We start from the raw sequence: 22344 nt of genomic DNA, 5'->3' as shown, positions 1-22344 counted from the left end.
CCTGTCTTCCTTTTAATTTAAAAATCTTAGTTATTCTTCCCAGATGAAATAATTTTTTTTTTACCTTAGAAAGAGTGCCTTTCCCCATGTGTTTACCCATGTGTTTGTTGTCAGAAATTAAGCAGATGAGGGTTACTGGCTCCTTTGGGGTAAGAGGGGAGCTTTCCTTAAAACTTCCACAAACAAACTCAAAACCTGTTAGCCATAATGAAATAAAGCTGCTCTTTCACATCTAATTCTTTTTACTATTATTTAAAAAGTAGCAAGTCTGATCTGTTCAAAACCTCGTTTAAAAATACAGTGCTAAGTAGGCACATTCTTGAGTTTCAAATCAAAGTTGAACATGTGCAAAATGTAAAAGCTTTTAAAATGTATCCTCTCCCACTTCATAGTAAGCATACCTTTTTCTTTAAGAGGGATATTTCACACATCAACATTCTCAGACCTAAAATAATGCTCCTTTGCAGTATATTTAACTTCTAAAAGGTCAATATTCTTTTTTTAAAAAAGAAATTTGATAAAATAAATGGGTGGTTTGAAAAAGCATGAAGCACTGCAATACTGAAAGGAGGAGTGGAGAACAGCCCTGAAAAGATTTGGAATTGAAGGCCACATTCCATTCCCTGTACATTGTGATCCAGTGTTTCTCCAGAGAGAACAAATTCTCAGACTGATACGTGCTAAGATTGAGCTCTGCTGCTTCTTGCTTATGAGATGCCCACATTTCTGCACTTCTAGGTGGTCTGAACTTCATCACTCCTTGCATTCCCTTCCCTCTGTGGTTTTTATTAGCAGATACTCAACCACCACTTGAAAACCTGTAAGGAAAAGTTGTGTCGCTCCAATAAAAACATACAAATAAATATTCACATATTTTACTGATCTAACACAAAACGTTCTCTAAAAAGAGAAGGAATCAAAATAGTGTCAGGTAACAGGATTACCTAAGGACGCATTAAATCTCTTTTTCCACAAAATAATTAAGTTTCTTCATTAAAACCAGACAGTATTTCAGTTCTACAAAACAAGCCCGATAGATATGTTCTTTTACTTCCAACAGAAATTTAATTAGGACAGATAAAAGATTTTTGAGATATTTTGTTGCAACAATAGCAACCCATTTCAAGTAAAGAATTAAAATTAGGATTTTCTTTCTGGTCATTTACATGACACAAAAACCAATTAAAATTGATTAATCTTTAAGCTTCATAAATTCAGTTTTTTAAAATCTTTATTTTCTTCACTTACACCAATTCAAAGAAGCTTTGCTTAGAGGATGTAATATATTTAGACTGAAAATATTTTAATTTTTTTACTTAAATTTTTTTCTAAGAAGAGAAGCAAGGTGCCATTATTGTTTTGCTTCAGAAGCCAGTCCCTACCATTAGAAAAGACTTGGCATGGCCATTCACACGCACACTAAAGTGCTCAGGTGCAGTATCAAACAGACCAGTGAAGAATATACAAAACACCATTGTGTATAATACTGTGACAGTTTTTCAATATATTCACATACAGTAATCTCTGAGTACCTGAAAGGAAACTGGCCATAAATCCTAAAGAACCTTGTCTATAAAATTGAGTAACCCATCAATATACTGTATCTCTTCTAAAAATACCCGTATTTTACAATAATATACAAGGTATCTGCTTGCAAACACAGAAGTAGCCATAAATAAAACTTTATTCTTTCTTTTCATTTACAAGCTACCAAGTACCATGTATTTACACAGCACTGGACACTTAAAGTAGTTGCAGTCACAAAATGATCCAGACAGCTGTTGATAAAGTAAAGGATCTTAAGATAAAAGCAAAGTAATACTGTAACAGATAAATGGCAAAAAAGCAGTTTTGCCATAATGATCAGACTTGCATGTTGCATCAATTCTGGTTGAAACGACTGAGCGCCATGCGATTCTCAGCTTTAATCGTTTGCAGTCTGGCTAAAGTTTGTACAGTCATTTCTCTTTTGCAGTTATTAAAATAAAAAAGTTAAAAACTATAGCAGCAACAAGCAAACCCTGTGACAGGAAGGCAAGGTTTAAGAACTAAAAAAGTTTATACAATGTGCTTAGGAAGGTCTGCAGAATTTATCTTCCATCGGCTGGAGTTCGACTGAGTGACAGCATGATTCGGGCGTATCTTTCACACAGTTCATGTGTGGAGTAGGAGGGTAACTTTGGCGGGTCATTGAAACCTTTAATCTCTGTAGAACAATCTAGCAGTTTTGGCAGGAAATCTGTCAGTTTTTCTTGCAAGTTGGCTGCAAATCAAACAGAAAAACAAACATAAGCATTGATGTCCACATGTAGAATTGTCCTTTTTCTGCCCAATGTTGACTTCTTTTTAATTAGTGGGTAGAAGAGGAGGAGTTTCACTTGGAATAATTCAGATTCGTTAGACCTACCAAGACATAATTAGGACATACCAATTCCTAGTAAGATGTTGATATAAACTCCCCTTTAGATAGTCTAACATCACAAATCTTTTCCCATTCGAAAAGCATGTTTCCTTTACAGCTTGATAGTGCAACATATGAAAAAATCTTTTATTTGTACAGAAACAATCTTAAATGTGTACAGGATTATTCAAAAGTCAAGGTAGCTCAAAAAACATTAATGAGGTAAAAAAGATACAGGTTTAATTCCAGATATTGAAAACATCATACTTATAAAAAAGGTGCACAAGAGCCTTTTACCTTGATAATAAATTACTTACGTTCCATTTCTTGTCCAAGATAGGAACACCAACGGTTCCTCATATCTTCCACAGCAACAATATCTTTCTCTTCCATTTCATCCACCAGCAGTAATGGCAAACAGGGGACAATAAGCTCGTTCATTATGATCAGGCCATTATTTACTTCCTGATCGTCTCCCGATTCAAACAGTGCTGCAGCATGTTCGTTCAGTTTCTTCAGAAACCACCACAAAAAAGGAAAGCTTTTAAGTCCACAGCATTTCACAGTCTACCATGCATCATTATCACTTTGTTTTAAAGCACAGTCTTCCTACAGAATAACCTGGCAGTTTGTATTAATCACAGCTGTATTTTAACATTTACTCCATGATGCATATGGTGTACTAATCCACTTGAACTTGTGCTGTTCCTCAAGCCACTTCATTTCATACCTGCCAACTCCAATTTTGCAGCTGTTTTGTTAAGACTGAGATTCTATCAGCAGCTTTTATTTTTTTCACTATTGTTAAAAGTGACATAAACAAGGAAAAAATCCCTTGTTCCAGGCAAGGCATCATTGCTGATGCCTTTGCCAATATTTGTCTCCCCATCAAACCATGGCAGCAGGGTGAGCCTGCTCACCAGCACTACCAACCACTGCTCCCACCCAGCCCAGACATGACTGCAGTGAGCCCACTATAATCATAAAGAAAATTATTTGCTACTCACAAAAAATCAGGGGAATAATGTTTTCTTTTTTACTTGTGGTTTTTTTTTCCTCTTACAGCCTCACTATTAAATTACTAATGCAGGGAGGTTTGAGGTTTGTTGTACATGATGGCAACACTTTACTATTAATTAATTTTATTAGAGCTATGCAGCAAACTCAACATTTTGAGACATACAGTTCCCCTTCACTTACTAGCAAACACTCTCGTCTGTAGTGAGATATCAGCTCCTCGTCGTGCCCTCTGTAGGGGCCTTTGGACAAGAGTTCTTTGTTATTCTGGTAAGCATAGATAAGGTAGAGCAAGGCTTCCATGTAACTGAAGTGAAGAAACAAAAGCATTAGGTGCAACATCCACATACCACCTGCCTCAAGGTAACTATTCCAAGGACAGATAACTCCACCTGCTGGATGGCAAGTCCACCCCTTCCCACCAATCTCTTCATAATTTTATTTTTAAACCATACAATTTTGTCTTTTACACACACTAGAACAAATTATTTTATTATTAGGTTAGATCATTACAAACGATGTCTGATCCAAAGCTCACTGAAACCAACGAGTATCATTTCACTCACTTCAAAAGCATCTTTAGATTGGCCTTGAGTATCTATGAAAATTTAATTTTTCCTGACTGCATTTATGTCACATTGGGTTTGTGTTTCCATTGCAATGAATATCTTGACAGCATTCTACACCTCAGCAAATAAGATTTAAAGTTGTCGCCTTATTTCTAAAACAACAAATGTGAATTTTTAAGCTTCACTAATTGAAAGTTCTTCCAAGTTACTTGAAATCTAATGTGATGGAAGAAGCCATCACAGAATTTCAGCAGCAGAAGTGCTGTCAGACTGTTGATATTTCTGCCTTTAATCTGAATGCAGCAGATAAATGCAAGGCTAATTGGTAGAGAAGGAATAAGAGAGCACCCAAGAACCTGTCAGTTAGTAATTGACAGAGATCCCTTCATGCACAGATGAACAATCTCCCCTCATACTGCTGCACATCATCTCCTGCAAACACACCTGAAATGGTTAATTCTCTGATTTACAAAGACCCCGTTATGATAGTCAAGCACTGAAAGCAGTTCCGGTAGCTACCCTAAAAACAGGCAGTTTGATATCTCATTTTTATTCAAATAATAAAAAATTAAATTTAGGAAGAGAAATTTCCTAAGGGAGTGGTTAAAGGAACATGAAATTGTGCACTCCCTCTTGATGAGATTCAAGTTGAAACTACAAAAACTACCAAGCTACTGAAAAAGGCTAAAAATTATGTGGACACACAGAGCATATCTGAATGCAAGTCAAGAATTTTCCAAAGTAAATAACTCAGGATGTAAGGTAATACCTCCCAATGAGACAACATAAAAATAAAGGAAAAGGCTACTTCAACTCCATTTTTCCTAGCCATGAAAACACTTCACACCACTGGTCACCAATAAAACTGACCAGACAGATGGAAATTTAGTGTGGGAGGAAAGGGGAAGAAAAGATGATTACAAGAACTGAAACTGCTGTTTATAAAGCCAGAGGGGGCGGACCTTCTCCTGTTCTTCATTCAGTTTTTTGTGAAACTGCAGGTTGCAGCTACAGTGTCAATACCTCTGTTGATGCAAATTAAAACTCAGTGGTGATAGTGACCTTATTGCCAATCACCCTTTCTTGCTCCTTCCCTCACCTATGTGTGACCCTTTCCTGAAACAACTGTGGTGCCATTTAACACCAAGGTAAATTATATTAGATTATCATGACCATATATCCAAACTCAGACTCCTTATATATCTTGGGTCTGAGGAGTGGGACTACAGTAAAATTAGCAAACAGATCCTTAGAATCATAGGGTGGCCTGGGCTGAAGGCCATGGGCATGGGGACACCTTCCACTTGACTAGGCTGCACAAATCCCCATCCAACCTCACCTTGAAGATTTTCAGGGATTGGGCAGCCACAGCTCCTCCAGGCATCCTGTTGCAGTGCCTCACCAACGTTAGTGTAAAAAATTTCTTCCTGATAACAAATCCAAACCTTCTCTCTGTCAGCTTGAAGCCATTTTCCCTTGTCCTGTCACTCCATGCTTTTGTAAAATGTCTCTCCTCATCTTTCTTGTAGGCTCCTTTCAGATACTCAAAGGTTGCTTTCAGGTCTCCATACAACTTTCTCTTCCTTCAGGCTGAACAGCCCCAACTTTCTCATCCTGTCTTGACTGGGCAGGTGCTCCATCCCTCTGATGCCCTCGGTGCCTGCTCTGGGCTGGCTGCAGCAGGTCCCTGTCCTTGCTGTGCTGGGAGCCCAGAGCTGGATGCAGCCCTGCAGAGGGGCAGAGTCCCCTCCCTGCCCTGCTGCCCACGGGGCTCAGGATGAGCTTTCTGCCTTCTCACAGCTGAACTGCACATAAGTTCAGGTGTGTGCAGACTAAACCTAAAATCACTGAAGCTGCTCACAAATTTCTGGAGCTCACTAGGTTGAGGCATTGGAAAAGACAAGGAAGCACAGAATGGCAAAATTTTAGCACTGCTTTGAAAAAGGCATTTCAGTCAAAATTGAAAAGCTGTACTGGCTTTCCAAGTAACTTAAAAGGCAACTGGTAAAGCATACAGTTTGTTCACTTTTAAGTTGCTGCCACAAGAGTGAGCTGCAGGCAAGGTTCATTAGCTGCTGCCTGGGTTGATCTCAGCCAGAGTAGGTTACTGCTCCACACTAAAGTCAGAGATCTGCCTGAAAGCCCCCTTCATTCTCCACCTGCAGTGAAAAGTGGGCCTTGTCACTCACCATCAGGGATGAGTGACAAGTGACCACTGAAAGTAGGCATGAAAAAGATATACCAAACTAATGTTGATTTCTGTGTTTGTTCAACACATTACAATTAAAGAAATAAATACTGCTGGAATAAAGGCTGACTTTTGGCTCCATCAAGACATCGAGTGCTGCTAGGTTATTGCTTAGTGTTATTGAAGCTAAGAAAAGTTTGTCAGCAGAGAGGTGGGTTTGTGGGGGAAAAACAGCCTCAAAACAGTCCTACTAATGAAGATCATATTTCTAGTATGAAAATCTATCCTTTCATGAAATATTTCTGAAGTTATGTTTTTATGATTTTAGTGTTGAATGAACTGACAGGGATCAGCAGTTTAGTCTTGTTTCCAGCACAAGGATGGTACCATTGCTCTCTCAAGTGTGCAAGGTGGGCATCTCTGTAAGTCTCTGAAACCTTTGGGAACCCGAAGCTGAAACACAGGTATGTATTTGCACAAGATGTCTTTGGAGCAGGTCACTCACTGGATAGCCAGATCTCACTCATCCACTAACTATATTTCAGTCCTACTATCTTTGTATCAGAAACTTCATGAAGCACTTCTGAAATTGTACCTTTTATTTCTGACCCATATTAGAGTGTAATATTATCACCTTGGTGATAATAGGCTTGTTTTTTAAATTATGAAGGTGCTTTCTAACAAAAGAAAACCTAATTCTGCAAGTTTTTGTAAATAGTGGAGAAGGTCATTTAGCACATAGTACAAACCTGTGCTTCCCTCTCTCCTCCATGACATAACCAGATTATATTATGGCAAGAAGGAATTTATTGAAAACATTGGTATTTTATAATTGAAGGTGCCACTCTGGAGTCCCAGTGCCAAAGAACTTGAAGATGTTTCACCCTCCTGTAATCTTAGAGAATGCATGAAGGGCTTCCTATAAACAACACCAAGGCCTGTAACAAGGCCTCTTTAAGGAATGAAGCAACACCAGACTTCAAATAAGCCAGGCAATCTTCTGACTAACCTTTGTCCACAAACTGTTTAGGACCAATAGTGTAGCATATTTCAATTCAGATTATTAGTAAATGTACTGTTTATTACATGGTGGTAACCCAAGGACAACCCAAGACTCTGGGCTCATGGTGTTAGTCACTATTAAAAGAGGTATCATGTCACAAAGGCAATGCTGTGTCTTTTGCAATTAATTTTCCTGTACTGTTTGGGGCCTTTTTTGGGAAGATATAAGATGAGAAATATGGAGCAATTTACTACTCAACAAAGAGAGAAAGAATTAAATTTCACTCCTGCTACAAATTTCCCTACCTATTGTTTTATACATGAAAAATCAGTGATTGACTACATTTATACTGTAATCAACATTCTTGTTGCATGTGTAGATCAGAATAAATATGAGCTGTTCTGAATTAAGTACATAAATGTCACCCATTTTATACAGCCACAATTTCTGACTTGGTTCAAAAAGAGAAGGGAATGAATCACCACAGAGTTAAGGACAATCAGCTACAACTATGACAGCTATGCATGACAGTTTTTCTCAAATATGTTGTTTTCCTGACCTTTAAAGGCCACCACAGGTGGAGTTTTGGCTCAGACTAATGCAGAAGGCAAAACTGCTTTAGTGGGAAGTCCCAGCCAAAAAGCAGGAAAGACACAGCCTTGACTAATTGTGTCTGCTAATGAAAGCAAATAAAAGTATGTGCACAGAGTGACACCCAGAGCATTTAAGAATAGAAGGAAAAATAGGGGTGCATGTGGAGGGTGCTCTGAAAAGAACCCATAGCTTGATAAAAGATTTGAAATGGAAATTAAACACTTCTTATTTTAGAAAACAGCTTTACTTATTAATATTACATTTTGCTTTCACATCATTCCACTACATTTGAGTTCTATACTACCACTTACCTCTTTTTTTGGAAAAACTCCAATCCTACCATGAGAAACATGGTTGTTTCCCTGAAATGTCTATAGTCTTGATGCCATCTCTGCATGTAAAAAAAGGGTAAATAGAACTTCATCCACAAAAATGAAATATAATTTTTTTAAAACACAAAACCGCCTCCAGTTAAATTCAGTGTCCAGTCACAGTAAGTACTAAGGATGCCAGTAGGCTTGCATATGAGAAAAGTCCACCAGAATCCACCCTTCCTCAATAAAAAGAAAATTCTTAAATATCTTAAACATTTCTAGATGAGATTATTCTTACAGAACCTATTACCATTTGAAAGGAACACAAAGCATCTTTGGAGAACCACAGGTAAAATTATACAAGATCTTGTTTTTTCTTCCCTACATTACTCAGGTGGTTTTGGCAAGCTTTTTCATACGCCAGATATTAACCTTAATTTTTAATATTAACCTTAAGAATGACACAGAAAAAGCCTGAGCAATTTACATGGGAAGTGCTAGAAAAACCCAAAGGCAGCTCTGATGAGATGCTGGTGCTGAAGCAGAACATTTATCTTACTGCATCACCATTTACACCAAGTGACTCCTGGTTCACTTTACAAGTAAATGGCCCAGGTGAGAAAGGCACTTTCTCTACAGAGGGTTAAGTGCTGACTTTCAATTTATTAAAAATAAAATAGACATAAGACACAGCTACTAGCAGATTCAACAGAAAGAGCTTGAGAAAACATCCATAAAATGCCAGCTCACTATACCGAGCTGACACCATCTATGGTGAAACCCCCAACTACCTATTGCAGGAGCTAAAAAAGGGGCACTTTTCTGCAGAAGAATAGAAGATCTCCCCACTCTTAGAGCCAAATTCAGAATTGTTTATTCTCTCTGTGCAGCATCATTTAGAGAATGGTAAAACAATGAGCTCTGCAAAGCCAAGAAAATGCAATTAAAATGCCACTCTGAGGGTCACCCCTCTCAGTGGCTAGAGAGGCACACTGTAATGCAGTAGTATCTACTGTAGGTCCTAACCCTGGTAATGAGAAGTGGAAATTAAAATATTTTTCATTGGATTTGTGAGGGGAAGATTACTCCCATTATCCTCCTGATCAAGTTGTTTGGACCTACCAACACAACAAGGAGGTTCAGGTGCTGCACTGGAATCTGCCCAGGACATAAATACCCACTGTTAAGAGGTCTTAATGAACACTGTTACTCAGACTTGAAACTGATGCTGGAAAATCAGCTACAGCTTAGCTTTAAATGTGAGATGAATTATTTTAGTAACTATTAGTCACGATTATTTAATGTCCAATTTTCACTCTCACTTTCCCTCCAAGTTTTTCTAAACAACCCAGGAGGAAAAATTAAATGCATAAGCTGGTTATGCATGGTCTCAGCAAAGAAAAGAATCTGCTGTTCATAAGACAATGGGAATGGCTGCAGAGATAACTGGAGGAGAAGCACAAATGGGACTGTGCCTGCTATGCAGCTCTCAAGATGAGCAAGGCTGGGCACAGACTACTCTCCTCCTTCCTTGCCAGCTGCCTAGACACAGCCATGTGGCTCATGTGGTGATAAATTACAAAATATTGTTAGTGACGTCAAGACTGGTTAACAAAGTAAGGACAGATTCCAACGTGACACTTATTAATGGCTCAGACACTGGAATTACAGAAGTGGAAAAAACAGCTTTGGCTCAAGAGCAGCCTTTAGACAAATAAGGGCTTTAAATAAATAGCCAGTTTTAACTTCTCAGTCTGAGACAAGAAGAAATTTGTAAAAACAAAATTCAGCTTTACTGATAACTATTTCACATTACAACTTAATTTAAAGCATAAGAAATACTGACCTCATATTCCTCCATGTTTACTTCATCTGGCTTTATCATTTCAAGTTTGGCCTGAGCAACCTTCATTATGTTACGGCACCTTACAAAAAGCAAAAAAATAACATCATTAAATATTACTGGAAATTCACAGAGGGTATTATCCTTACAAAGACAGGAGCCTCAAACAGTATGAGCTACAGCTTTATGCAAACCAGTATGAAAATGCCTTGGAAAATGTACATTTTATTATGCATGGTATAATCAGCAGGAGAAGGCACACTTTTGAAGTATGTGTGATGGAGGCCTGTGCTCTTTAAAGGATTATGTCTTTTATTTCACTAAATTGCCACATTGCTCAGTCTTTCTTTTAATTTTAAATTTCAGATAATTTGAAACTCCCTGACAATTACTTTGCAGAAGTTTAGAAGATTATTCCCCACACAGAAATCAGACTGTTTTCTAACTTTTAATTTATCTATTTATATAAGTAAGTAGATGAAATTTTGAGTGGAAGAGAGACATAGTCTTGATCTGGAGGCAGTCACTCAGTTGGAAAGGCTTTGCTCTTGCTACTGCCTTTCAGAGCAGTGAGAAAACACAGTGAAAGAAAGTACAAAAAACTATGTGAAAGACTATGAACAACACTGAGCATTTCTACTTATTTTAGATGAGTAGAAACTCAACCTCTTGATTAGTCTTTTAGCAGGGATTTTTATAAAGATGATTTGTTTTACAAAGTAAGTGTGCAAGCTATTAACCAGGAGATAAAGCCAAACACACCAGCCAAATATGAAGGGGTGTTTCCACACATCAGAGAATATCCATGAACACAGGAAATGAGATGTGCAGATCTTATTACCTTTCATCAAAGCTGAGATTGTGATCTCCAAACTGCTCCAGTAATGTCCTCTCAATTATCTTCTTTGGTGCCTGGTTTTGGATGAAGTAAACAATGGCATGACGCAAACGATAATCACATTCAGGTGGCGGATCTTCCTGGGCTAATTTTAGCAGACGTGTGTATTCCAACTTAATTGCCTACATAATTTAAAAGAAAAAGATATTATTTCTTCTGGCTTTCAACTCAGACATCACAGACACAAGATACTTTATGTGCCATAACATTTTGCCTATAAAAATTTTTAACAGTTCCACAGACTAGTCTCCTAAGACGTCTAAACTATATTTTTAAAACTCCACAGACAAATTGTCGAGTTGGTACTCTCTCTCACCAGTTAAGTCTGACAATATCCCAAATAAACCTTCCCTTTAAAAGTAGTTCCAATCCTGTGCTATGTCTCCCTGAGAGGAGATTTATCCAATCCTTAGAAAGGTTTCTTTAAACCCAAGAACCCAAGACAAGTATAAGATTTCAGGTACTTGACCTTAAGAAATTTTCTGAAGACTCACAAGATAAAAAAGTACCTCTAATACATGGTTAAATGCAAAGACATGAATAAAAATACCCTACAGAAAGTTTAGTGAATGGGTATGATACAGAAAATACCAAGTGGGAATGGAATATCTCCTTCAATGAAAAACAATTGATAGGATTTCTGAAAATAATAATTCCATATGAACAGCACTGCTCTATAGGGCAGGAAGAAGCCCTCCCTGAATATTTTAGAGAAATTTTAGAGGTCATCAGAGTAATTTACTTTTCCAGCTTTGCCACCACATTAGGTTTTAATGAACGCCATTTGATGTATTCATTAGATTTTACTCACTGAAACTATAGAGCATGAACAGGAGCAACAAGAATTAGAAAAATGGTAACAAATGTTAACACACACAAATTCCCTCTGAAAACAAGGAGGTTATCAGATGGTTTCCTAACACATTTGCAAAGTTTCAATACAACGTATGCACAAAATAAAGCATCAAAGCAGTCACACAAAAAAAACCAAACCCACAACAAAAGAATCCTGCTCAGTATTTCAAGTGTCTTTATGCTGTAATACCAGAAATCTGGGCTCCCATCCTCTGTTAATAACACATTTTGTTTCAGGACTAAACATGTAGGGTAATAATCATAGAGGTTTAAACATAGAGCACGTGGAGATCTTTAAAACTTAGGAGAATGTTCTGCATCAATATCTTTAAATACTCATGATTTGCATTACCATTAAAAAGGATGTTTAGGACAACATTATAAGTGCCAAAAGCCACAGAGGTTCGATTATCTTACATCAGAACTTCCACCATTAGAAAGTTAACATGGCTAACAATTAAACCTTGTTTATTGAGGATGCAAAAATAAATTGATTTAGACATTTAATTTTTCATATAATTACTTAGAAGTAGGAAAAATGCAACACAAACCCTATATTTTTATAATAATTTTAAAATAATGTGGTATCCTAGATTCAGAAATCTTTAACAAAATGGAAAAAAGTCCACTACTTCTCTACACAAAAAAGAGACAGTTGAAAAAAGTATTATATGCTTTCATTTTCTCACTAAGGATAACAAAGATCTTAAAAGGAAACATTCTGCAAGGAGTTGTCTATAAAGGTTAAAGAACAATGATTGGAAAAGATCACTGACCAAGAAATATCTGAATGTTAGTCATGTTAAACCTGAGGTCTAGAGGGGGATGGAATCTTGGCTGTAACAATGACCCACACCAAAAGAGTTTCACCTGAGTAACATTAAAACAAAGATACAGAACCCCTCCAGTTTTTTTGGAAACACTAATTTCATCAAAAACAAACACATAAAGGAACACAGTAACAGTATTATAAGACATCATAGAAGCTTTTATAGTAAGCTAGGGGAAAAAGTGAGATTTCATCTGATGTATCCCAAACCAAAAATTTTGCTCCCAAAACAGCCCCACTTCATCTGCATCCATTCATACTAATGTATTCCTTCAAAATGAATCACATTTCACCTCTTCTAAGCTATTACAAACACAATCCAGCAGAAAATGAGTAAGGAAAGTTTTCTACTTTATGTCAAAACATTTTCTCACTCACAGACATTCTGCCCCCATGAAGCCTAAATGTTTAAGGACTCAAAATTAAAGACTGAAAATCATTTCAACTGAGCATTGTTTTGATAACTCTAAAGCATTAAATAGAATTTTATTTTGAAGTAATTTTCTGCTTTAAAATTATCAAAACACCCTTCATATTAAAAAATATAATTAGATATAATTGAATTTTCTGATTCAAATCAAGGAGTTATTTGATCAAATGAGGATTTTTTTTTCAACTTGAAAACCACTTTACATATTTTCATTAATAAATTTAAAAATAAAATAAGCAACCAACACTAAATCCCAAGCAAACCCAGTTTCACTGAACAGAGGCTGTGGCAGATGTCTCTCCCTTCGCTGAGACCAGGCACAGTTAACAGAGACAGCCCGGCACACACATTATGGTTATAACCCTTCTCTAAGTATCCACGTCAAACACCCACACAGACAAACCAGGCAACCAATCCATGAGGTTTCAATTTCCTTACCAAGGGGTTGCAGAGCTTTTGTTGGTGATGTTAGGGTTTTGTGTTTGTTTGTTGCTTGTTTGGGGGTTTTGTGGCTTTTAGAATTTCTTCTACATCATAACGATTAAGAAGAAAACACACTGCTACTCAATGACAAGCAAGAAACTTCTTTCTCCTCTCCAAATCACATTTGAGAGTATTTTACACTTTACATCATGTCAAAGCAACTCCCTTTCTAATATCCTGAAAATTCAAAAGGCCACGAGCTAAAGGTGCTCAGAAGTTTGTGTATTTAAGAAAATGAACACATTTCCAAATCTGGTGTCACACTGAAGACTAATCACCATAAAAAGCCTAATGTCTAATTCCCAGTAATAAACCACTGCTTAAATAAATAGTATTGACACCCATGCAGTTACACAAAAGCAAGAAATTTAAAATTATTAAAAATCTTCAGGAGTACAAACCAAGAATATCTCTTTGAAATAAACAACAAATGGCTAAAAGTCCATAGGTAAAAAAAACAAAACTTATGTCCCACAGTCTACCAAAGGCATGAGTTTTATTACTAAGAGGAGAAAAAAACCATATACTTTTATTGATTACACATCTAGGCTTCATATTACTAATATGTAACTCACTACTATTACTAAAAAAGCTAAAATGCAGAAAGGTCTATGAGCTGCTGACATCAATAGGGCAAATATCTGTATATTTCAAGGGATAAACATCTAAATTAGGGACTGATATAGACAAGCAGGTATAAATGCTAGAAAAGACTTTATATACAGAAAGGGGTAGAGGGAGTAGCATATCTAACAGGAAAAGTCAGAGGAGAAAAAGTTGAAAATGTTAGTTGTACCTTAAAGAACCCTGCTTCTGGCCCACACCTGTCATAAACATTCCTGGCTTTACCTATAGCCATGATAATACCTTGCATGTTCGGGGTCAGCATGACCTGCCACAAGGGATTTAAGGTAAAAGTTTTGAATGATTAATATTTTAATGACTAAATTCAATATGCTTTTAGTCTCATGCAAAATGAAAAAGCAACTTAATGCATGCATACATTGATATGGCACACTTCAATACAGATCTGGTGAGCATATTCTGCAAATCAAATCATGGCATGTGTATGTATAGTTTTACTGTAACAACATTAAAGGAATCTTACAAAAAAAAAAAAAAAAAAAAAAGGAAAAAAAATCTGTGTTAAAAAAGTTACATGGACCAAACTTCCCAGGAAAGGAACATGCACAGTTCAGCATTAGTACCAAGCAGAAACTGCACACTGAATGAGTGCTACCCATGGCCATGAAAGGATTAAAAAAAAAGTTTCAAGTAGAAAAATCATCCAATCACACTTGAGATATACTGCACTAAAGCCACTTGTGTTTTATGCATATTTCAAGGTCAAAAGAGGAGACTCACTGCTGCAAATGCAATCAATCCCTGAAACATCTGCAGACAATCTCTTAAACATCATACCCAAAACAATTAACAAACACCAAGCCAAACAGAAGACATCTCTCACTGCTATTCACATCAGTTACACACGATTTGATACATCCAAGCTACTCAGAAAAGCCTCTCCCCTTTTTTATCTCTAAGGAAAGGAAAACATTCCCTCCCTGCCCAAGGTATTGCTGGCGCAGCAACAAATGATGAAGGATCTTAAACTCCCTCTGAGTCTCCCACACATAAAAACATTTTCAAAAGTGAATACACTCACAAAACAAATAGGGAAATAGGTAAGAAAGTTATCCTCTAGAAAGACAAGGGCATGGGGACAAAATTAAAAACAAACAAGCAGGTCATTATATGAGGTTAAATCTCATTTCTTTCAAAGTGGAGACTACACATCTGTGAGAAGCTAAACTCAGTGTGATGATGTCAATTAAACCATTTTATTCCCCATCCTCCCAGTTATAACTGATCACACTTCCAGGTCAGAATGACCTGAAACATCCATTTGCTCAGGGAAGCTAAAACTCCCCAAGAACCCATGTTCAGAGCCCTGAGAATATGGGCTGCACCAACTCTATTCCCTCCCAAAACAAACATGGAGTAAGCAGTGACAATGAAGGGGAGTTTGATGACCAGCAGTGTTGCTTTCTACTGCTGAAACTGGGCAGCAAAAAACAATGTTCCTCAGAAAAACAACAGGCCCCTTAATTATTCCTCAAGTACTAGCAGATACATGTACCACATGAGTCTGAATTATTTTTAAGATTTTCAAGATTCAGTTCTACCAGCCATATCAATTTCAGCTTATTTCCATGGCTAATTTAATCCCCAAAGCCTGAAAAGCTTAACCTTGGCAAATGAGAGATCACACTTTACTGGACTGACAAGAAAGCACAAACATCAAGAACATTTCTCAGTGTCCTGTCCCCTTTTAAATAATGCAGCAGTGTGCAGTCTTATCACCAGCATTTTGAAGGCTACCTGGCCTAACACAAACATTCGCCCTCCAGAGCTGAAGAGACAGATACACCTCCAGTGTAAAAGGCAGCATGCAAACCGTGCCCAATTAAGAGTTTGTAGTGCTTTCCTTCCATATTCCACAACAAACTATGACGTTGTTAAAGATCACAAATCACTAAGCATTTAGTTTTTGCAGAAGTCTGTTAGGTGTCACAGTGTGCAGACATGCCAAAACTCTCATCAGGCAGCACAAGGAAGCCCCGAGGAGGAGCAGTGCACACGAGTACCTCATCGTCATAACCCCCCTCCTCTGACTCAATGACAAACGTCCCCACATCGGGGATCGCCACCTCCACCACTCGCTGGGTGGGAGCTGCTTGAGCTGGGGCATTAGCAGAGCTCTGCAGAAGAAAACCATTATCAGTACATGCTTGGGGGGAAAAAAGGAATAATCATAATCATTATCAGAAAATACAAGAAAATTATGGAGAGATGCAAACTGACAGGATGATCTGCAATGATGTCCACTGCTGAAATTTTGAAAAAATTCAGAAGCTGTATCTAGTTAGAGAATATAAGTGATATTTCTAATTTTTTAAGCAGTACATTTTAAAATTAAACCATAATTATTAAAATTATTTCAATTGTTCTTTATTCACTAATTCTATCTTTGCATGTTATTATACCAGTATTACAACTCTAATATCCATTACAAACTTAAGTCACTTGGCAAAGGATGTCAGTGAACCACCATTTTTTGTACATTTCATCCCAAAATTACTAAGTATATTATAAAATATCAGAATAGTTTAGGAAGGGACCTCAAAGATCATCTAGTCCTAAAGATGCCAACCACTAGATCAGGTTGCTCAGGGATCCATCCAGCCTTGAAGAAGGCCAGGTCAGATACTTCATATCTGAAATACCTGATAAAAGTTGCACTAAAGTTGCACTAAAACAAACTGAAAGCTAACATTTCCCGATGCTCTGGGAGAGAAAAAATTCCAAAAAAAGCCTTTTAAAGAACATTTAAAGAAGCATTACATTAAACCAGATTCCTTTTAGAAGACAAATTAAACAGAATATCAGGAGAAGACTATCTTAGTTACTAAAATTCTTGACATGCTAAATTAAGTTTTAAACATCAACAGAGACAAATATTGGCTCCTATGGTCTATCACTCAATAATAGGCAGTTTGCAACATTTGCAGAACTTAAACCTTCAAGCGCTATGCTACTTGTTTTGCAACTGTAACAACAACTTCACTTTTTAACCAAGATTCCAAAAACACAGTATCTATTTACACCCAACACTGTATAAATACAAAGGAGGGCTATGCAATCAGAAGGCAGAAAAAATAGACAAAAGGCACAAAATGGAAAAAATGAACATGTGGTGAGTAACCTACAATCCTGTTACATGTGCTGATGTTCCCTTTCCTTCTTTTATAAATGGACAAACAAAAAGGCAAGTAATGGGATTTATGCTTGCATGTCTGAATGCATAGGGAAGCGGAATAATTTGAAAGCATGATGATACACTGAGAAGGAAGCACAATTCTGCCTAAATGAAATTTGGGAGTACAGAGAACAGCTTTTAAATGTTAAAAGAGTACCTTCAGATTAACTAGAAATTGAACTACATTTGTTTCTAAATAATGTTTGCATGGTTTGTTTTTTTTCTTTTTTCTCATTAAACAGATCATGGTGTTCCCCAACCAGAGTCTTGTGAAGTCCTAAGGCTGACCACTGTGCCCAGTGCCATCATCCTGAACTACAACACTTGATGCATTGAAAAAAGTCTAAGAGTCTTTCACATCCCACTGGGATGGTGCCCACAAACCCTGGAAGGAGGACAGCCTTATGGAAGACATTTTATCATGTATTATGGTGTCTTCACAGTCACTTTTCCAGCTGGAGTAACACATATTAAACAGCTTCCCACTAAGCTGTTCTGAGACCTCAAAAAAGGCCAATATGCAGCAGCCTAAGGCTTTGGTGGCAGAGCATCTTCTCACCCAGAGTTAGGTGAGTTTCCCTGTTAGCTTCATTTCAGTTTAGCAGAGAAAGTGTGCTTCCCTGCCTTCCTGACACCACAGCAAGAGTGGAAAACACAGCTGGTCAACAGGGTGCCAATAAGCTGTCACATAATTTTCAAAGATTGTAAGGTATCTGGGGCCAGACTGCTTCTGTTTAATGAGGATTCACACCTGATGTTGGGAAATATTTTGTACAGATCTAAACTGTTCATATCCTTGGTGGTTACTAGGGATGCCTAAGGAAGCCATACTGTACATTTATGGATACAGTTCCAAGACAGATGCATATATTGCTTTAATGACACAAAGTTTTCTGGCAAACACATTTGTCATTCATCTACATACTTATAGGGAAGTAAGAAAGTGTTTGCTGCAAGAAGAAAATGTCAAATATTAGTTTCATTAATAACCCATAAAATAGTTAATGCCCCATTCCTCTTTCACTTTGTACAAAGTGAAAAGAAACATCCAACACTGATTGTCAAGGCATCCTATGAATCACAAAAAATTATTTTCACCAAGTTGTAAATCTGCATTAAAGCTACAAAATACTCTTGAAAAACCCCTTATTTTTGAAAGCTACATTAACTTCCACAGGTCTATCAAAGGAACTCAATTATGTATTTACATTTCCCAGATAAAAACCAGAATGTCTAAAGCAATATTTTTCAAGTCTTTCACATGGACTGTTAATGTTTACTCCTCAAAAATACATGGAATCATCTAACATTTTTAAAAGATGGCAGGCACAAACAGCTGATTCTAATTTGAACAATATGCTGTACTCCTGGCAAGCACTTTAATCCCATAGAGAACAGCTATCTTAGTATTTTTATTTTTGCACTACACCCATTACCATTGTACACAGTTTCTGAATGGACTTTAGTGTTGGACAGTCCTTGAAGAAAAAGCAATTGTCAGTTCAAAATTTCCAGACTCACACCCTTTTATCAGTTTTTGTATCATTTTTCACTTGCAAAATAAAGGCAAAATAAATATTTCAAGCTTCAAAATGTCCTCACCGTATCCATTATAGCTTCTGGACCTCTATCTTCTTGTTCAGCTAAAGCTTTATTGATTGCTTGTACAGAATCTTCTTTTAAGTGCTTTGAAATATCAGTTCTTGATGGCTGCTCTAAATACTCTGGTTCTCCAGGTTGAACTTAGTGACAGAAATAAGACAACAATTTTGTGTGTTAACATAAGCCTGAATTTTAAATTGATTTAGTTTTATTTAGATCACTGTCTCATAGATAAGGTAAGCACACAGAAAATGCAGGGTAGGACACAATTCACAAATACAACTTTACACCAGTCTGTGTCTCAGGTAATTTTAAACACTTCCCTACAAATGGATCCCTGATTTTTTATTAGGAACTAATATTTTATATTAGGAATATATTATATTAGAAATTTTATATTAGACCTGTCCTGTCTATAGATCCATTGAGGCTCCTGAGTGAGGGGTATTCATCAACCAATCATCAGGGATGACTGAGAACAAAGGTGAGATTCTAGGCGGAGTTTCTGTGGGATACAGACTCAACATATGGAATGAACTCCAGCTACCTGAGTGTAAGATCTACTTTTGCTTTGTAAAATAATAAATACATTATATTTTTCTGCCTTAAGGGAGATCTCAGTCTCCTCCACTTGAGAGCAACAAATTGATTAGTATAGTGTCTTATATTCCTTACATGATGAAACCAAATTTTGGCAGACTAAACATTAATTTTGTACTTTCCATTACTAACAAAAGAAATAGCATAAATCTCAAAGTGTTTGCGAACTCAAAGCATAACAAAAGATGAAGCAGCTCTCCATAGAATATGCAAAACAATCACATTAAATCACTGCACCTCTTACACTTATTTTGCAGTCACACATGGCTATGAGAAATGTATGCTCAATCTTTAGGACTCAAATACAGCAATAAGAACATTTGGACAGAAAATTCATCATCATTGCCAGTGGTCCTTATTATCTGGGTTCCAACAAGCATTGGCCTTACAGTTGCTGGTCAGAATCTTTTCCACCCAATTTTAACACCCTAATTGCCACACAGTAATTTCATAAGCAGGCCCTACTCTCATTATCATTAAATCTATTCAATGCACTGCATCAAATACATTATTCTGCTCTTTGGATCTAAATGCTATTCTAATTTAAAATGTGAATGTAGGTCTCGCACTAAATCATCCTGAATAGAAGAAATACATCATTTACAGGCTAACAAGTCCTCAAAACAGACTGGTAAGACCTAACTTAAAAAGACTCAGTTTCTATGGGGGAAAAAAAGAATAAAGAACCTCAGGACAACTGGGAGGGAAAAGTCAGAAGAATCAATGAATAATTATTTTCTTTAAATAAAAAATTAAATGCAAAAACCGACCCCAACAGGCTAAACTTGAAGTATAGTTACCTTGGCCAAGTAAACAGCTGTAATTTAAGATTACACTAATTAACCTTTTCTTCCTTCCTTATGTTCTAAAATATATATACAAACCCCCGTGACTTCTGGTCAACAGGTGGAAGCAGCTAACCTGGAGCAGGTGAGGGTGCTGGTGCCCTGGGTATCTGAGATAACAATTTCTCCTGCTGTGCTTTCTGAGCAAGTTCTGCATCCCACTCTTCAAGTTCTTTTTCAAAACGTTTATTGTCTTCCTTGACATAATCCCTTAGATCAGAAGGCAGAGTGTCCATCCCAACAAGCATCTGTCCTGTTTCTTTGTTGAACTCCTCTGTGGTAACATGAAATAAAATTTTCAGAAAAAGAAACAATAGGACAAAAGAAAGTAAAAAGTAAGTTCAACAGATATCCACAAGTAAATTACCAGAAATGTACAGCATAGCACCAAATCCCCAAAACTATAATAGTTTTAACTGGTTTTACTATCTGTTAAGCACTCTATGTGAACATTCAGAGAATGCTCACAAAACCCCAACCACTGTTTGACTGTATTACTGCCACAGAGAGCTGGACACACCTAAATTTCCCAAGAGAAAAGGGGAGGGAGACTAGGAGAGTGGACCTACAGAAATTCAGAAATCTAGCTGACAAGAATACTAACTAAATTGAGTAATCTTCCTTTTGCTTTGAGAATGGTCTCTGCAGGGGTATCCCACATGCCAGGGGATCCACCAGCAGTAATTGCCATGCAGTGGGCAAGTCTCAGATTTAATCAGAATGGCACAGGCAGCCTATGGGGCCCAAACACCCTATGGCTGCAAGTGCACCACCAACATGGCAACCTAGGAATGTCAAGGGTAATATTGGTTCTCATTTAAAAACTGATCAAATGAGCACTTGAGCCTTCTGCCCTATGAAAAAACAGGAACCTGAATATTTTCTATGACTTTCTACTGAATATCTGGACACTTTCACAGATAGCTCTCTGTCTACCATTATCCAAAACTTTGTGTTAAAGGATCACTGTCCTCTCTTTAATCACTTCCATACAAAGTCTTATGGCTGCATACTCCTATATGACCTGAAAAAAAATTCCCAACCCATGTATTACTTAGGTTTGATGTGTGGTTGCTAAGTCTAAGTTATTCACATTTCAATTTACTGCATAAGCTTTCAAGTTTTCATGCTCCAGTAGAGTGTATCAGGGCTCTGAAGCTTATGGGGAAAAAAGCAGCTACACAAGGATTTTAATGTCAAATGGCTCATTTCTCCATTTCCATACCTCTCTCCTAATATTGAGATAAACCCTCCAAAATTCTGCAATCCCTTCTCTAAATATTTACAAATTAACAAACAGTTTTGTTTTTTTTTTTTTTTTTAATCTTAATAATGCTGAAACACAGGCATTCTTTTTATTGATCTATAAGCTGAACAGCAATTGCTCCACCCACAAAAACAACCTAACAGTTAGCAGGAATAAAATTTTCAATAACTATTAAAAACATTTCAAAAATCTGGAAATCCATCTGAAAGAAGTTTGTTCAACCGATGTATTCAGCTATTCTGTATCATGCAGAATCTGTGTAGATAACATTACCTTGTATCAAGTACTGCTCCTTGTCATTGATGTACATTAAACAATATGCACTGGCATTCCTGTAACCACCAAAAGAGTCCCGTTCCAACTCTTCCCAAGTTGACTTTGTCACAGAAATATCATTATATTTCATCCATCTGTTCTGGTGGTGGTCATAAATATATGCCCAGTAGTGTCCTGCATTTGCTTGACCCTCATGAACTAGGACAGCATGCAACCTATAAGGAACCTTAAAAAAACAAAACAGGAGATAAAACAAAGGTCAAACCCTCCCTGACAGCATTTAGTTCCTATTGTATGCTACCAGTAATTGCTACATGAAATAAAGGTAATTGAAATAAAGTTAATCAGAATGAAAACACAACACAGAGGAAAAACAAGTAAAACTAGCAACCCACTAATCATAAGGACTTGGAACTATGTTACTTACCACTACAAGTTACAGGAGATCTTAAAATATTAGTATATGACATATATGTCTACTCTGTTGCCTTTACTGCCACTCATCCTCTT

The 22344-nt window shown here is 37.0% G+C and overlaps 1 protein-coding gene across 2 annotated transcripts in view; it reads right to left on the bottom strand.

The window, feature by feature from the left end:
• Positions 1–859: 859 nt before the first annotated feature.
• Positions 860–22344, bottom strand: part of USP25 (ubiquitin specific peptidase 25) — an 88616-nt gene continuing 67131 nt past the window's right edge. Inside the window, exons 16-26 of one of the 2 annotated variants that reach the window (XM_058045337.1) lie at positions 21832–22060; positions 20368–20565; positions 18847–18986; positions 16073–16186; positions 14221–14316; positions 10771–10949; positions 9933–10011; positions 8084–8163; positions 3602–3725; positions 2719–2914; positions 860–2263 (exon numbers count right to left, since the gene is read on the bottom strand). In XM_058045337.1, the coding sequence (XP_057901320.1) occupies positions 2091–2263; positions 2719–2914; positions 3602–3725; positions 8084–8163; positions 9933–10011; positions 10771–10949; positions 14221–14316; positions 16073–16186; positions 18847–18986; positions 20368–20565; positions 21832–22060 (1608 nt within the window). In that variant the 3' untranslated portion in view covers positions 860–2090. The remainder of the gene's footprint in view (positions 2264–2718; positions 2915–3601; positions 3726–8083; positions 8164–9932; positions 10012–10770; positions 10950–14220; positions 14317–16072; positions 16187–18846; positions 18987–20367; positions 20566–21831; positions 22061–22344) is intronic. The other variant, XM_058045336.1, reaches the window with a different exon arrangement.

This window comes from Melospiza georgiana, chromosome 2 (assembly GCF_028018845.1).
Source record: "Melospiza georgiana isolate bMelGeo1 chromosome 2, bMelGeo1.pri, whole genome shotgun sequence".
In the NCBI taxonomy this organism is placed as follows: domain Eukaryota; kingdom Metazoa; phylum Chordata; class Aves; order Passeriformes; family Passerellidae; genus Melospiza; species Melospiza georgiana.
Note: the sequence above shows the minus strand (reverse complement) of the source record. Positions and strands in the feature narration are given on the sequence as shown.